General features: G+C 36.5%; 1 protein-coding gene across 1 annotated transcript in view; it reads left to right on the plus strand.

Annotated features, from left to right (window-relative positions):
• Nucleotides 1-16047, plus strand: part of MARCHF11 (membrane associated ring-CH-type finger 11) — a 32049-nt gene extending 16002 nt beyond the window's left edge. Inside the window, exons 3-4 of the mRNA XM_063323970.1 lie at nucleotides 8359-8551; nucleotides 15539-16047. Of these exons, the coding sequence (XP_063180040.1) occupies nucleotides 8359-8551; nucleotides 15539-15861 (516 nt within the window). The 3' untranslated portion in view covers nucleotides 15862-16047. The remainder of the gene's footprint in view (nucleotides 1-8358; nucleotides 8552-15538) is intronic.
• The last annotated feature ends 2525 nt before the right edge of the window (nucleotides 16048-18572 follow it).

The following is an 18572-nucleotide window of genomic DNA, read 5'->3' on the forward strand; positions in this document are numbered from 1 at the left end:
CTTTTACAGTACTTAAATGCTTTACAGGACTCCTCTTTCAGTGAACTGGGAACTTTGAACTGTAAAATTCCAATTATATGGCATTTCTTCCACCTTCGCATCATTTATATGGTTCTTTTCCAGGAAAGGCCTTTCCATGGCCTCTGTTTCAGCATCCAGAACCCACTGAAATAGGCCAGTGTCAGAAATAGTTCCTGATGCTTTGTACCGTACTAAAATCATCTCCCTATTCTTCCCTATGGAGGTGATGTGAATAGAGGAATCAATTTCATTTGCTTTCTCTTTGGTTCAGTGAACATCTATGTATTGTATGGGAACTGGAAGTGTTCCAATAAATTACTTGGAAGGAGTTCTACTATTGAATATCCTGAATATTATGTAAATGTCAATTATTAAAATAGTATTTTAGAGATGGAAGTTTAAAACTTTGCTTTAACTCAGGTGAACAATAGGTTTGAGTCAAGGTCTCTCACAAGGGAATGCATCAACCGTTAGGCTGTAGAATATTCTCAGATAAACCCCCTGTGTTTCCTCTTGTATGTGTTGTAAAAAATTATTTAATTATTCACAGAGTCAAGAAGACAGAGAAAGAGTAGCCAGCACTTTCGCAAAGTCCAGCTAGCAGATGAAGTGTGAGTTTCAGTAAATGAGCTGGAATTAATACTTGAATACTTTCAATAAGATAGACCAGAAGACATCAACAAAAACAGTCAAGAACAGATGATGTCTCTATATACTGACTGGTGGCTAGGGCATTTTTGTGGAAAAGGCTTGTTCTGTCCCTCCATGCTGAGCAATTTTTTGCACATCTTTGGTGAGTTCATTAATATCATAATGAGCTGCACAATCTTAGCGTCATGCTCAGCATTTTTTTCATGTAATGAAAAAAATTTTCTTTTTTTTTTTCAACAGTTTTAGCTAGAATTTACAAACAGTTCCTTTCCCAGAAGAGAAGGAAAAAGCAACTCCAGAACCCTTTTTGATACCTTCTGTTTGTGTCCCAAGAGAAGTGCAGAGTTGTATAGGCAAAACATGGTTAAGTGACTACACGGCATGAAAACTGTTAATACCTCCTTCCCGCAGCTGGTTTCTAATCTTGCTGAGACTTACTTCCTCTGAGTAATCAGAATAACTATCTTTTTCTCAGTGTTATTCCAGGAATGTGGATCTATCCATAACATGACAGTCTATGCTTGAGCTAAGTTTTCAGTTTAATTTTGCAGATCATCCTTAAGTTGCAGAGAATGCAACAACCATGGCAGGCTTTCATTTCCTCCATGCATTCATATTTAAATTTCAGGTAATGCTATTTAGAGCACAGCTAGGTTGCAATGAAACTCAGTATTTCCAATAAAGCTGCAACAGAAATTGAACAGTTCGTACTTTACAGTAGGAATAGTATTTGTTCACTTAGAGTGGTAATTTTCATTCACTGGCTTTCACCAAATTTACACATGTCCATGGAATGTTCAAAATACTGATGAAACAAGCCACTAAGCTAAACTTAATTGGTTGGAGTCTTATATGAGTTAAAAGCTGCCTTGAGGAAAGCTCACTTTCACCTTACATATTTCTCACAGATACATCTCTACAAGACACCGTGACTTTTAAGTATTCTGTGGTATCTGTTTTGGGCAGAATTTCATCCTGGTAGATTGACAGGCAATTCTAAATTAAAAGCGGAAATCAGGAATTAGAAAAAAAAATACTACTTGGTACAAATAGGACATTTAGCAGGTTTCATATTTTTGTTTCCTATGCTTTTGGGTGTTGAGAATACTATATTAGTTAGTGTGGAGTGATTCCTGGTTCAGGCATGCTCATTAGTGAAGGGCCAGCCTTTCTTTTGAGACTGGATAAAATTACAATCCTTACTTTAATAACAGGAGGATTAACACACAGGATTAATAACCTTATTTTAATCAATAGGAATTGATGTTTCCAGAAACTCTGAATGCCTCATCAAGTGGAGACGTAGTTCACCTCCATATGCTGTTAAAGCTAAATATTCACTTTCTGTCTCTAAGAGAGTGAAAACGGTCACACAGTCCTGCAGTCCTGCCTCATTCCTTTTATTTTTTTGGGCAGCAGCATAAGATAACTACTAATAATTTCTCAGATTAAAAAATAATGTGAGACTAATACAGTTTTCATCACAGCTCTGCTTGTGTTCTCAGATCTTGATTCTAACATCATTTAAAAAATCATAAGATAGAACGTTGAACTATTCTGCTTAATAAATAGTAAGATTTTGAAAGGTGAATGTAATGGAATGTGGATTTTGTACATTGATCAGGATGTTCAGGCTTCTGGGCACTCAGAAGTCTGAGATGCATCCACTGTAGGTGTAGATGTTCTGCTCAGTCCCAACTAAATAGCTTGTGTGGTGCACAGATGGACAGTATCTCCACAGTAAATGTTATCCTTTCAGAATGTCGCAAGGAAAATATTGGTACAGCCTTCCAAGCAGACTGATAAGTTACATACAAGCCAAACTATCTGTATTCATGAGGTCTCTAATAAATGAAAAGATAATGGGCATTATGACTACAGGCACTCTATGTGTTAATAATTTATCAAAATAGGTAAGCATTAATGGTGAGCTGCAATTTTTGTGGTATTGATTCTTTTTTAAAAAAAGGCATAGTAATAGAAGCCTATAGCCAAAAATGACATCTCAAATATGTGTGTGTGTGTGTGCGCTCAAAACTTTACATTTTCTATCCAGGTTGGTCAATAAGTTAACAATATCACTCCATATTAAATCATGCAGTCAATGTGTGCTTACGGCAAAACTTGTTAGAAAACTTAATTATCTAATCATCTCAACTACTAACAAGATAAAGTTAAGGAACAGACATCTCAAAAATGTTGTTGGACCTAAATCATGGTGTTCTTTTGCTTCTGTAGGAGCTTTGTTCATATGTACGTGGATTGCAAATCCTACTATGCATAATGAATGACAGTGGGAAAGAACTTCTTGTCCGAGCTGTCTGATTCGAGCAATTAGAGCAATCTAACAAAAACTTTTTGAAGTCATATAATTGATATGTCTTCAGGTTAATTATGTTACGTTGTAATAGGTCACTGCCAGCTATTTTTAGTTACTTTTATATAAAATATGCGTTCCAGAATGACTAGAGGGAGTGAGAGGCTTCAGTCAGCAGTGTCCATAAGAAGCTGTGTTTCTGAGAGAAAAGAGAGGGGTAATGCCCAACAGCTCTTTGGTTTAAGGAATTTTGGTGGATTACAAACTGTGATAGTTGAAACAGGTACACATTTGGGGAGCCATAAGGAAATTTCCTATGTTCTTTATTAAGGATGTAGGAAAAACCAAAAACCTGTAGTTTCATTGCAGACTTTTTTGATGTAATGTATTCTAAGTACAAGCACAGTCTCAGTCAGTACTTTTTAGATCATTTTTCTGCCATGTATTTTACAATAATCAGTGGGGTTTTGCAAGGCACCATTAAAAAAAAGCCAAGTTAATAATGATGTATCTCAAAGATGACAGATCTTTGAATATTATATTCATCCTTATGTTAGTAAGAACATGCATATAACTGTATTAATTTTATTCTTTAACAGTCCATCAAAGCAGTATGTTTCTTTTAAATTCTGAAAGTCTCAACCTCAAAAAAAAAGGAAATTATGCGGTATTTATGCTTGACAGAGCCCTTAGAAGAAAAGAGGAACAATATTTCTGGGGTCAACATTAGAACTATAAAGTACCATTAATGTATTAGACTCCCAAAGGATTCATGAAAGGAAGACCAGTGGTAAATAAAAGATTAAAAGAGCCAAACATAATGAAGTGTCAGTAGAAGTAAAAGTGTAGGAAGTTATCAAGGGACAGACAGTATTACATTAAAATCAGAAACATGAATTATGTTTTGTTTATGAAGGCACCATTTTCAAAGGAAGATTTCATCATCATTGTATATTAAAGTAAAATGTGTTCTTTTCGTGGGCAACAGGGACGGCATGGTACATCATAACACTACAGATATGATGGGAAGGGATATGAAATAGAGTCCTGTTTCATAGAAATGTAAATGAAAATTTTTTAATGAATCTGAAAAATTGCTCAGAGTATTATTATAGTTATCTAGATACACAATATTTAAAATTTTATTTCAATTTCTAGTTTTTAAGCAAAAATGGTAATCTTTCTCATAATATTTATTTTTTAAGGTCATGTACTTTACAGAAGCTGACACTAAAAGGCTGAATAGATCTTTTCTAACTTGGCAAAATACTTAGCTGAAAGAGCTGTTACTGCTGATGGAATGTATAGCCAACAAATGACAAAAACAAATTAGGAAGTCAGTTTATAATCAGGAGCAATTACAAGTTGTGAGACAAGTAATATGAAGAAAATGAGAAACTTTTTTTGAAATAAAGGATTTAAATTATGACACACTAATAATGAGATCATTCATTTTGGAATGTTAAATAATTCAGTCTGTTAAATTCTAAATGCAACTTCTCAACATTAACGATCACTGAATTATTTTACTACATTATTTTTGTGACTCTTTATTTTAAGCCATTAATTTGACATTAAAAGGTGAAGCAATTATAACAACACGCGACAGGGCATGCTATAAGGTAAATGGTTGTGAGAAAACAAGTAAAGTTTAACTGGCCTTTGGTACTATAAAAAGAATCTTACTCTTAGATTATTCTCTTCCTGGGTGTCTGTCATAGTGTGTACTCACATATTAGCTACACTGTGAGTAAGACTTCAGGTAGAAGAAAATAGTGTGACCACAAGTCCAGTTCGTCTTTGCAAGCCTTGTTGTGAAATGCGATGCCACCAAACGATACTGTCCTATGTAGTTCCTCTTGTTGCCTAATGGCTAATAGTGTCCATGACTGAATCTTCCAAACTTATTTACATGCAAATAATGTCATAACTACCTTCTTCATTATGTGAAAAATATGCCTGTCTCAGTAAGATCTGTTCGCCTTTTATGATTTGTACCCAGACTCAGTAAAATTTATGGGTAAAAAATCAAGACATTCATTTCCCAAGAGGCGATCTGAAACTGTTCTGAATCTAAACTGATTGGAGGAGGACAAGGAGGAGGAAATGTCAGTTGAGGTAGGTTAGCCATCAGGAATATCCACAGTCTTCCTACCATTAGCTCTAAGAAGAGAAATACACAGAAACCAAGGTCCCAAAACTGATCACATGTTAATGCTAATCCCAATCCATCCCACCCTGTCACTCTTATGGTGTTGGATTCTTCCTGCAGACTGCCTAGCACTGGGAGGCAAGTTATCAGTTTTGCGTAAAACCTTCCAGGCCTCTTGAATGCCTTCCATTTTACGCAGTTCTTCCTCTTCTATCTACTGTGGGATCTCATCAATTAGTTTAATTTACAGATTACGCTAATAGGGAGGTAACTTTCCTAACATGTTTAAATTGCTTGGTTATTGCTGACCTTTATCTTGAGGAAGGCAGAGGACTACAGCTTCATTTGTAGAAGTTAGTGAATAACACAAAGGCCAAAGTAGATGAGCAATAGAAGAAAACATTCAACCCCCTTTTGGGGTTCTTGGTTGTTTTGTTTTGTTTTATAAGTGTTCTTTGATTTTTAAAGGCAAAGGAGTTAGGAACTACAACCTGTGGAATGCTTAAGTATTTTCTCAGTAGCTGGCGTACCTCTTCTTCCTGGTTGGTAGCATGCTGATATGCTGAATCTTTGGAATTACTGAATTGATTGAGATTGAGAGATTAAATTGCTTGCATTCTTGACAGACAATTCATCTGATCAGGAGAACAGCAAAATAACTAGAACACATTCTTGAGAAGATGTGAGGAAGAGGTGAGGATCATATCTCTGTTTCTTAGGACTTTTCAAGGTCAAGTTTTTCTAGAAAGAAGTAGTTTGGGTATGCCAATGAAAGCCCTTATGAGATGGAAAAAGATGGTAGGAGTGGTTATTCTGGTTGGGATTGGGAGATAGGAATAGAAATTGGTTGTCAGACAACACCAGAATATAGGATAGGCTTTCTATCTAGGCTGCATGCTACATTACTTAGCCCAAATGTTTGGACTACTTTTCCTTCTGTTCAGTGCTATCTTGCAGAATACTTATGAGTAATCTAAGGGTTTTTTTTAAAAAAGAATATCAAAATAAACTGAAGTGAGTTTAGGAACTTCTGAATTGTTGAAATTGCAATGTGAAAGATCTGCTGTTTATTTCAGTGATATAACAGGTTTTTTTCGGTTTATTGCCAGCTTCTTCCATGAATTTGACAGTTTAATATTTTGTGACAGTTAAAGCTTTACTTCATGCAAATGTACTTTGATTTCAGGCATTCCAAACAAATTTATTACAGGTCTGTCTCACACTGATAATGAAAGAAGATAGCAAGAGATACATAACCAATAGCATTTTTGACAGTTTTCTGCCAAGTAGCACTATGTGGCTTCAGCTGCGAAATGAAAAATAATCTTGTTGAACATATCCCTATAGAGTCTAATGAGAGTTCTATGAATTTCAGTCCTGACATTTAAATCCTGTATACAAGTAATAGTTGAGTCATGAGATGCTCACACCATTCTGTCATACATCACTTGTTAATGACCTTCCTTGACTCTATAAAAAAAATTGTAACAAAGGAAATGAATAACCATAGTTTCTTTACCATAGAAAAGGTATTATTTAATATGAATAGCCCTATTCCAAACTCTGAAGTTCAATGGAATAGCTAGCGTGAGTTTTGTAAGTTCATTGTAAAGGGATAATATTTCAAGGTAGACATTTTACAAATTGTTACCCAGCTATCTTTTTGTACTATTATATTCAGAAGGCTGCAACAAGAAGGCATGCAGCACCAGATGTGCAAATTAGGCAGGCAACAGTAGAAAAGTTAATGGAAAAAACTGTAAAGAGAAGAAAGGGCCAGAGGACCTCGTTGCTCACTCAGGCTCTTCACAGTGGCACTTGATGGAGGAAAAGAACATAAATTGGAACAAAAGAGGACCAGCCCAGATATAAGAAAAACATTTTTCAAGGAAAACATTTTTCAACCTGAGGACAGTCAAAAGTGGAAAAGGATGCCCAGAGAGGCTGACCAGTCACCGTGCTTGGAGGTTTTCAAGGTGTTACTGAATAAAGCCCTGAGCAGCCTGGTCTGATGTCATCGCTGATCCTGTTTTGAGCACGAAGTTGAACTAGAGACCTCCCACAGCCCCTTACCACCTGAATTATTCTAGCATCCTATGATCATACAGTACTGGGTAAAAAGAGAAAGCTTTCATAAAGTAACAGCAAAAAGGAAAAATTATTGCCAGATGGGAAAAGAGGTAATAGAGCCTCTACTTCAGTAGCTCTTTCTCCACTTTTTCTCTATTGCAACCATATAAAGGGGCAGGTATGTTCAAAGTTAGGAACAGGAAAGATGGTAGTCTACGAAGTCTGCATTCTAGCTCTGGAATAGGTGATGGGGCTAGACTGGGGAGTCTGCCAAACTAATTTAGACAATTATGGCCAAGAAAAACTGTATACCATATATGTAAAGAGTAATCTAGAATGGTTTTTTCCTTATGCTGTGTTTTGCTTTTGCAACTATTTGTTTTGACAAAATTTTATTTCTATCCTTATCTTGACAGAATTCAGTAAGCGTGCTCTTCTATATTTAAATCTTGTCATACCATAAATAAGAATCACCTCACATACAGAGAATACAGCCTTCCTTGGAAAGGCGGACCTAGTTCAGGTGCACTGAAAAGAAATATTCATGGTACCTATATTCAGGGCTCCTCCTGAGTCTTCAGGTTGCTTCTATCCTAGCTGCAGGTGTCTCATGGTAATTTTATCACTGGTTAACCCAACTCCTTTGGTATGTCTGGAGATAGCCTGGAACTTCTTTGATGAGCAGCAGGAAAGTGGAAAATGGCTTCAGACTTGAGGGGGCCAGGATGGAAAGGAAAGTTGTCACTTTCAACTTGTCACACCTACTGAAGTTTGTCCTCCCAACATTTTTTTATTCTCTTAATTAGCCTACAAATATGAAAGGTTGAGTTCCATTCCTATGACTAAATCTTTTTTTGCCTATGTATTCAAACCAGAAATAAAACTATTAACTCTTCTGAAGTTCACAGCTAGATGGTGGTGATAGTGATGCTGGAGGGGCGGGGGAAGCAGCTATAAGTTTCACTTTAACTAAAAGTGAAATAGGTAAAAAAGTTTATATAAAATGCCAGTATCAAGGATATTAGTAAAGATTTATGAAGATATGTACAAATATTAAAATAATTTTGATTTCAGGAAAAAAGTGGAGTTGAATGTACAATCACAGAAAATAACATTTTTATCTTATACAACTCTGTTTCTCTTTTAGTGGCAAAGCATTACTATAACACTGGTTGAGAAAGTGCAGATGGTTGCTGTAATCCTAGGATCTCTGTTCTTAGTAGCAAGTGTGACTTGGCTTCTATGGTCAGCCTTCAGCCCTTATGCAGTATGGCAAAGAAAGGACATCCTTTTTCAAATCTGCTATGGAATGTATGGTTTTATGGATCTAGTATGCATAGGTAAGCTCAAAATCTTTAAACAGCACAGACTGTGGTTTAAGACTGTGACTATATCTATTTTTCTAATTGGTCACTCTAATTGATCACTCCAGTTCTTTGCAGATTTATTCTCAGGTGGTACCTTCGGCAAATATTGCTTTTTACAGTGTTAAAAATACTGCAAAGAGAAAAGAACCAAAGAAACTTTGCTCTCAGATTCATCAAGTGTCTCCCCAAGATCTTAGTGGTGAGAATAAAATCAGTTTTGATTTCTTGAAAAAATAGATGGCTGGAAAACAAAGACATTAAAATAATTAGTAAAATTACAAGCTGTCAAGTTTTCTACTGATGCCACTTTGCATTAGATTGTACAATCATGAAGCGCAGAAGAAGCCCTTGAGGATGTCATTGAACTACATGTCCAAAATTAAGTTGCACAGGCTTAATATATGTTACTGTGCTAGTAACAGAAAAGAACACAGAAGATAGGCGTGAGTTCCTTGTACATCATAAACTGTTATGAAACACTCTAGTAGTGCTAACTATAATAACTTACATTAATATTAAAAAGTTTCAAGTCATTTAACTCTAGATGAAATCTTATAAAAGAAAATGCAATTTACTGCAAAGCTATTTCGGACAGTTTTGGAATTTCTCAAAATGTACTGGACCCAGAAATATTAATTAGAAATCCCTTTAGTATTTGATAAAGCTACCTTGAATGGATTGTTAGCATAGCTACGATTATTTGCAGAGAAAATTTAGTAATTGCAGTAAACATTACACCACATTCTTATAATTGCAATTCCAAGAAAATCCAGAAGTCAAATGCTCTCTGATGTTTTCTTTGAGACTGCTGAGTGATAAATGTTGATGTTATCCCCATCTCATATATGGGAATTCAGGACAGTGCTGAATTCTGTTCAATAAGGTGCAAAAAAAGAGAGTGATTCCTAATATCTAGGCTCTTGCTCCAACCATAAAGCCATGTCATCTTTTATTGAAACCATCCCATTACTGCAAGAGCATTTCTATTTCAGCTGGATCAGCAGTTCTGTTTATTCTGTGATTTTTTCTGAGAAGCCCACTCTGGAATATTTTAGAACACAGGCTTTCTTCTGTGAACCCAGATCTTCTCAGACAGAAAAATGAGCAAAGCCTAGGTCTCTAGTACTCTGGACAAGTGTTCAGCTTCTAAATGAAAAAAAGGCTCATCTACATATCCTCTTACATGCTGATTCCCGAGTACCACTTTTTCAAGCTTAACACTCAATATTGAGGTCTTTGCTTTTTTTTAAAAAAACACTAAGTGAAGACAAAATGTACTTCAGGTATTCTAAACTTTTCATTTATATGGAATTGTGTTTTTTCACAAAGATTACAATTGTAAAAACTTTACTTTGGTATGCATCAGCTGGTTGGAATCACCACTTATTTCGAATTATTTCCATTTCTTTCCATTTGTTCGACTGTTAAAATACCTAATCACCACATTAATGTCCAAATCAATTGAGAACATCTGTGGGTGATCAGAAATATTAGTGTATTTATCTGTAGAAGTAAACTATTCAATAGATTGGCACATGCAGTTATGTAGCTGCCTTTTAAGCCAGCCAGGCTCAAGCCACCTCTGGACTAGAAGCTACGGAACATGTACCTCATGTGGCTGTGGAGCTTCTAGCCTAACTGGCACCATGTAGGAGCAAAGTGGACGTGCGGCTGTCTTCACCCACCAGATAAACTGCCTTGCCCGTAATTACATAAATGCATATTTTATAGTCCCATTACAAGTAGTATGTGGAAATCTTTATGTAAAACTGACTATAATTAAACATTTGGATACTGTTTTGTAATTACAAAGTTCAGTACAGATATGACTTAGCAGTTTACTAAACTGTATCTGGAGATGCAGATGCGGTATTAAGGAGGTTTGGTAATTGTAGAATCCCAACGATCCAGATTCATTCAGCCCACTTATTCTGTATATAACTTCAAGTAATCTGAATTCTGTACGCTTGTAAGACTGGGAGTTCTTGTAACACTTGAAAATCTTTATTAATACATTCAACTTTATTCAATTTTATCTTTTTTCTTTCATGATAAAGTGAGGGATTTTAGATTGATAGTCTTAATTTAAAATGTTGCAATGAATTTCTCTAATAGATAGATGTAATTATTACTCATGAATGATTTAAAAAAAACCCCAACACTCTCCATTATGCTGATGACTTCCCAAAGGCATTAACATATGATTTTACCATAGCATATTATATATAATCTCTTATATCATAAAGCTTGTAATGCTTACAGCCAGCCACAGTTCTTACTTAGTATCCCCTTTCCTCTTACTTGTGTTTAGTCATCCATGGCATTCTCATAGTTTTCAGATGGATTTACAGTGAGTGAATACCTGTACTCCCACTGGAATCTGTCTTTATTTCGGTGAAAAATCTATGCAGACATACGGGTTTTCATGTGCAGCACATATTTAAAGACAAGTGCTTGAGTTACTGGTGATATGACCAAGACTTACTCCAACTGCCTTTGGTTATGCCTGCCTATAGCTTTGCATAAACAATATGAATATTTTTGGTCATTTGTGGAGTGTAAATATCTGTATTTTTTTAAAAGCAAAGCAGTTTGCCTAAAGGTACTGTCAAATTTATATGACATCTTTGAAAACTTGCGCATATTAATTTGTTTTCCCAATGATTGATTTATATACCATACGTAGCATACCACCCACCTTCTTCTCAATTAAAATACACGTAACTTGTATTTTAATTCTTGGTCTTTTGCTTTTCACCAAAAAAAAGATCCCAAAGATTACAGATCACCAATATAATAAGTTCTGTTCATTCCAGTGTACATATTTTATTGATACCCATTTTTCTTCTTGTTCTACTCTAAATTTTTCCAGAATTCTTCCTAACAGGATCATTTTAATTATCAGTGTTAGTTTCAACTGTACAAGTCAGTAGTTTGTACATTTCTGCATCTAAGCTGGTCATAAAGCTGTTCTTTTGTTTCTCGCTGATGGTAGAAGTTTTCCTAAGGCAAACCTTGAACATTTGAATCAAGTAGACCTACTGCCTGTGAAACCCAGAGCTACGGCAGTGGTAGCGCTAGGATCAGACCATCCATGCAGGGATTACCAAAGGAAGTAAATTCATGAGCTAATATGAAAGGAATAAATAATATAAATCCCTTATTTAACCACTGAAGGAGGGTACACCAAGCCTCTGCCATTCTACTTTGTAGACCTAGCAATCATTTCTCATGACAGTGAAGTCATGTAATCTTATATATTTTCACATAATCATAACTACTAGTCATAGATGGTTCTAACATGAACAAAATTTCTCACAAATGATAGCAGCTCACTTGCAATCCCAGAACAACAGTGCAGCTCCTTTAGAGTGTGAAAAGCAATTGTAACATTGCACTAGAAACATGAGTGGTGCCATCAGCACTGCAGCAAGGGAGTAAGAGATGGGAGCCAATGTGAGGTGTGAATAGCCCTCTGAAAGCCTTTCTTCCCTGCTGAGGAACTTGATGCCTAACGACATTCATATAACTCCTTAGTTTTAGAAATGTACAGGCTGAAGCTACTTATAATGAGCGCATCTAGCTGCACTTAATACTCCTCTACTCAGAAAGTAGGTTTTTTCCACATTAATCTAATTCTAAATAGTTTAGAAAGAGTTATATAGAGAGAGCTATTTTTAGAGTGGACATGTTTCACTTTAGTGCTTTGAGCAATTTACTGCATTTTTTTATATCTGTGGTCCCTAGAATAGAACTAAGAGATGGCATTTTGTCCAGTGGTAAAGTCTGTTTCTGAAAAGGGTTTTTTATTCCCTGGTAAAAGTTTGTGATGTTTCTGGGAGGACCATTCCTAAATGAGTAAGATTGGTGTGATAAATAAGACAACTTTGGAACCTAATACCACCGAATCCTAATGAACTAAGATGAGTTGCCTGCCTGTAAAGACATTCAGTATGAAAAATTTCAAGTGGTCTTGTGAGTCGGGGTAAGAAATCCTTTGGATAGAGTGAAAGAATCTCATAGTACTTGGCGATAAAAGAAAAGAAAATTATGATCTCTCTATAATCCTATTGTCTGGATCCCATGACAATCCCTACATCTCAGAAATAAATCCTGAAGGTAAAGTCTTCTTAGAGCCTTAGGACATTTTGCCAGGTCTGTCACCCCAAAACTTTGTTCCTTGTAGCTATTAATTGGACAGAATATCAGAACAGACAACAGTGGAGAATTCTAACACTTCCTCTTGGGATCATCTGGGTAAACAAGTAATTTTTTATCCCGAGGACTGTGTACCTATGTCCTCTGTGGTATTTGGAACAAGTCAGTATTATTCATGGATTTATCCTTGTTTTCGCTCTCATACCCTCATTCATTGCTGTGAAACTTTTAAGAAAAAGGAGATTCTTTACCACTTTCTTACAGCTTTACTTTAGTGACTAACTACTTATATTTTCAGCATCAAAGGCCCTCTGGAACTAGAAAATATCCAGCGTTTAAACCTTACCCAGATTTCCCCTTGTTTGTGGTCTTGGAACTGTTAATGCTGGGAGCCTTTTTTTCCCCCACTCTGTGGAAAATATCTTTCAAAGAGACAAAAGATCTATTGGAATTCTTTTGCCTCTTCTACATAGGTCTTTTTCAATCTGTAGTTTTGTCAGATGGGAAATAAAGCTTTTTATGGGAGGAACTACGGAAGTGCTCCTTTTCTCCAAGTCTGACAATTTTATTTCAAGCCTTGCAATATTTGATGCTTTGTTTGTTAACTCTTTTGGACCATCTGTGAATAACAGCTTCCATTTTAAAGAAAAAAGATCTCTTCCTTGCTATTGTTGAAAAAACTTTGAAAACATAATTTCAGTAAATCCTGAAAGCTCAGAAAAAGCAAAAAAGAGCTTCCTAAAAGAAGAAGTTGTATGACTTTTTCTGTCATAATTTTGAGAGGATACTTTTGACTGTTTAAATGTACTTCGTGTACCTAAATGATCCCTTCTCAACTGCTTCCTTATGCTGTTCAGGTTCCAATGGAGCGCAGGCAGGTATCGAAAATCTTTACATTGGGGTAAACAGGTTCTCTCAATTTTGCTTCATCACCGTCTTGAGGGAAATTGAGCCAAAGAATATTACAATCCAGTGACAAGCAGAGGGAAAATTACGCTCATCTCCATTATCATTCTATAGGAAATCCAACGGAACAAAAAAAGGCGCAATCTTTGTCACAGCAATAAAACCATGGCTTATTTGGTTTGTGGATTTTGTATGTGATCAAACACATTTATTCTTTTTAAGACAATACAGCCAGTCTTGCAGGTGCATTTATGTATTAACATGGCTGCTAAATTTTTAGGACATATCTGAGAAGATGAAGATATACATCTTGCAATCATGAAAATTTTTCACTAAAATGCTATGCTGATACGAAATACATTTAGAGTATTTAGCATTTAATTAAGTTTATTTTGTATTAGTTTTGCTGTATCAGATGCTTCAATGAATTCTAGGCAACTTGAAAGCCTTACAGAGGTGCTGCATTTACTATCATGTCCTTCTGAAAGCAATCTTGTTGTTTCTCCATCTTTCAGTATAATGATCTTTAAAAATGTGTTAGAGTAGGCATTGCTATCTGCAAATCATTGCACTTGAAGCTGAGGTTTGCCGTTCATATAAATGTTTCTATCATCCTTTCTGCTTGTGTCATCTTTCTTTGAATGTCTCCTTTCTGGTATCAGTTAACCACACTAAGAGACCTCAGACACTTAAATAACAATTTCATTGTGTAAGAACAATAAAGCACTGTAGCCTGTGACTCCACAGGTCGCATTGTACATGTGGCCATGTATAGGAAAATTTTAGTCAAGAGACACACTGGACAAAAAATTTATAAATGTTTTTGGCTAGGCAGATTGCTCTCCTCCCAAAGCAGGGAGTCAGACTGAAAATGTGACATTGCTCAGAATCATATGTTACCAGGCTGGTTGGGAAACAGAGGAAAAACCTAATAAGAAGGCTGAAGTCCCATGTCTCTCCCCAGTAAACCCATATTTGAAATACTTATACATAAAGAGCGTGTGTATAAATACATATACATATATACATATGAAAAATGAAGAGTTTAATTTAAGTAAAAAAATTGCATGCATACAATAAGCATAAATGTTAACTACATGGAAGCTCATCAGCAGATTGGTCTGTTGAGGACTCCAAATACTTCTATATTTTCTTTGAAGTACCTTTTAAAACATTTCCTGGGTCTCAACAAAAAAGATGTTTCTCAACTTTTGTCTACTGAACTTTGAAGAGAATGAGCATGGCCTATCACCCTTTCCATGCTCATCATAGTTAATATTAACATTTAGTTTCTTCTTGCTCTGCTGAAGCAAGACAGGAAAGTCATTATGCTTACAGCTGTTTCAAGTTTTCATAAATCTTCTGTGCTCCCAAGTTGAACTAAGAATGTGAAATAGTTGGATTTGCTTGTATCTGTACTGAATTCTACAAAACACTCTTAAAAAAATTTAAGAACATCTTGTTCAAAGGTCTAACTTACTTAAAGATCTACTTACACCAGTACAAATTTCAGTAAATAGTTCTTACCATGAACAAGGATAATACTAGCATAAACTGTCAATTTACAAATCTGCCAGTAAGGTTCTTTTTTATGGTTTACTTAAACCTAAATACTTTATTTAGTTAGGCATGCTTAGATTATTACAGTATTGCTTATGTTGTGCTTTCATTCAGAACAATTTTATTTCCTCAACATGTTCCTGCCTCACAATCTTAAACACATGAATAAACAGTTATATTGCATATGTACAATTTATTTGAATTACCAGAGTTACAAGTAATTTAATAGGCACTGGCAATTGCCCGATTCATCACAATGTGTTACATCTGTATTTGCTGTCAAAGTGGTATCCAGTGACATTTTGTACAAACTAATTTTTTTTTCCTTAATTTCAGGACTGATAGTACATGAAGGTGCGTCTGTTTATCGAGTGTTTAAGCGCTGGAGGGCTGTGAATCTGCACTGGGATGTGTTAAATTACGATAAAGCCACAGACATAGAAGAGAGCAATCGAGGAGAACCCTCAGCAGGAAGGACATTGTGGTTACCACTGACTGCATTTAGAAACAGAAGTTTAGTTCATCCAACACAGTTAACCTCACCAAGATTCCAGTGTGGCTATGTGTTGTTACATCTGTTCAACCGCATGAGACCTCAGGAAGATTCCTCAGAAGATAATGGCTCTGGGGAAGTAGTGATGAGAGTCACCTCAGTGTAAAGATTATGCTCACTGTGCTACACAGATAAGGATAATGTGCCCTGATGTTACAGGACTTTGGAATGTAGTTACAATGAATGGTGAAACCATTAACACTTGAAAAATATATACAAATTTTTTAAAAATTTAATGCTTTTTATATGATCAGCTAAAACACAAATACATTTTTCTGGAAAAAAAAAGTCTCTTGCTTTTTATATAGTCTGGTTTATTAGATCTTTTGTCAATTTGTACCTGAGGTGTATACAATATAGTTTAACTCTTAGGTCTTTGAATGATGAGGAATCTCATTTTTAAGTACAAAAATATATTTAAATGTATTTTCTTAAACTCTGGCTTTAATCCACTACTGTTATTTTTCCCACTTTCATGAGGATTAAACTGAACAACCTTCTTCCAAAAAGAAAAACAATGTTGACACAAGTGAAGTATTCTTCCTTTTCTGTCTTTATTTTGTTGTTGTTGTTTGTAGCTCAGTTCAGGTGTATGAATTTAAGTAAAGGACATACTGTCCTTTGCCTTTAAGCAGAAGTCCCTTTGGTGTTCTACAGAACACGAGGGAAGATGCCAGCTCTTCTTTTAGCTCTCCCACATGGACATGCAAGATGTCAGACACAAGTATGACAGAGGCAGGGGAAGAGTCTTGCACTTTCTCTCGAGTCTCTTAAGATCTGCGGGGTGCTGGGGCTGTGCCTGTGCACAGAAAGGACTTTACCTTCCACGCAGTGGTGCTCAATTTAGCAGCCTTTGAATTTCTCGTACCATTCTAACTATAGCACATTGACATTCCATTTTTTTTTAAAAAAAAAAGAAGAAATGTATATTACAAGTTCTCAAATAATAATAAATCCTAATGGAAACTGAAATAGAAATAATGCAGAGCCTTAATTTTGCCAGGTAATGAATCATCATATTAAAAATGAGCCAATATTCATCTTTATCATGATAGCTAATCAATGCTGTGAAGTTTGCTTCTCTGTTTTTGTCTCATGGCAAAAATTCTAACATCATGTAATCAAATGGAAAAGGAAGTAATTTCCAAGTTAATAATTAAGGCCATTGAAGATCAAGATGAAAAAGTAGGGCTGAATTGACTCTGAGCGTTCTAGATTACTTAAACCAGTTTGTGATGGGTTGAAGGTGTCTGGCTGTCAGATCCCCACCCAGCTGCTCTCTCCCCCTCCTCAACAGGACAAAGGGAGAAAATAAGATGAAAAAGCTTGTGGGTTGAGACAAAGACAAGGGCATCGCTTATCAATTACCGTCATGAGCAAAAAAGAGACAACACGGGGAAAATTAATTAAATTTATCGCCAATTAAAATGGAGTTGCATGGTGAGAAACAAAGACAAAACCTAAACCATCTTAATTCCACCCTTCGCCCCAGGCTCACCTTCACCCCTTCACCCCCAAATCCTCTACCTCCCCCCACCCCGAGCAGCGCAGGGAATGGGGAACGGGGGTCTGCGGTCAGCCCACGGCAGCTCCCCTCTGCCGCTCCTGCCTCCTCACACTTTTCCCTGCTCCAGCCCGGGCCCTTCCCAGGGGCTGCAGTCCTTCAGGACAAATCTGCTCCAGCATGGGCTTTCCACTGGCCACAGTTCCTTCAGGGCATGTCCACCTGCTGGGGTGTGGAGTCCTCAGGGGCTGCAGTGGGAATATCATCTGCTCCAGCGTGGTCCTCTCCGTGGGCTGAAGGAGATACCTGCTCCACCGTGGTCTCTCCAGGGGCTACAGGGGAATCTCTGCTTGGGACCAGCTGTGTCCTGCACAGGGCAGCCCCAGCCTCTCCTCACACAGGCTGCTTCTACAGCTCACACCCCTGCCTGGGCACCTGCACCCAGTACACAGTTAAACATTTTTCTGTTTCAAAGTAAGTTTGTAAGCAATGGCTGAGACATTTTAGAGTTGTTCTGTGGAGTAGCTGTAATGCTGCGGCTGGACAATTCCCTCTCGGGGATCAACAGGATGGTGCTGGAATCAGCGCGTGCCTTCCCTTTATGAAAACCTCTTGTGCCACGACCAGACACCAGAGGCTTCTGCGTCTGCACTTGGAAGGGAGATAGATAGAAATAATTTAAGCATTGCAGCTAAGAGCTCTTTACATATTCATAAGCATTTAGCCAATGAACTCTACACAGGGCCCAGCATTCTGCATTACTGTTTCACAAGCTGAAATTTACACTTACTAAATCTACAGATCACTTACTGCTCTTGAAACAGTTAATGTGAAAAAGCAGTACGTAAGCCATGAACAACAAAATGCTATCTCAAAAAAAGCCAATTTATTTCTTGTGTGGCAAATTACCAACATATGACTGGCAATCTCATTGAGGAACTATGAGAATTCACTTCCAGATTAGCTTTAAACAATTTCCCAAAGGAGGAATTTGTGGAGAAACTGAAGATAAGAGAAATTATGACTGGAGAAATGTGCTATATCGCTGGGAATTTCTTGATGTTAATTACTACTTAAATAAAGCCCACTTTCCCAGAAGGACCACAATTCCACATGACCAAATTGGAATCAGAGTTAGTATCTCAAAAGCACTTGTAATACAAGGAGAATAAGGCATTCTGTGATCAATACACTTAAAAGGTTCTGTCTCACACCTTTTAGGTACTTGGGATCTCTGAGATTTAAAGAATATTTCAGGGATCTTTTTACAGCATCCTAAAAACGAAATTGAGAACTGTATGAAAGCATTTTTT

This window comes from Chroicocephalus ridibundus, chromosome 2, assembly GCF_963924245.1.
Source record: "Chroicocephalus ridibundus chromosome 2, bChrRid1.1, whole genome shotgun sequence".
Classification (NCBI taxonomy): Eukaryota; Metazoa; Chordata; class Aves; order Charadriiformes; family Laridae; genus Chroicocephalus; species Chroicocephalus ridibundus.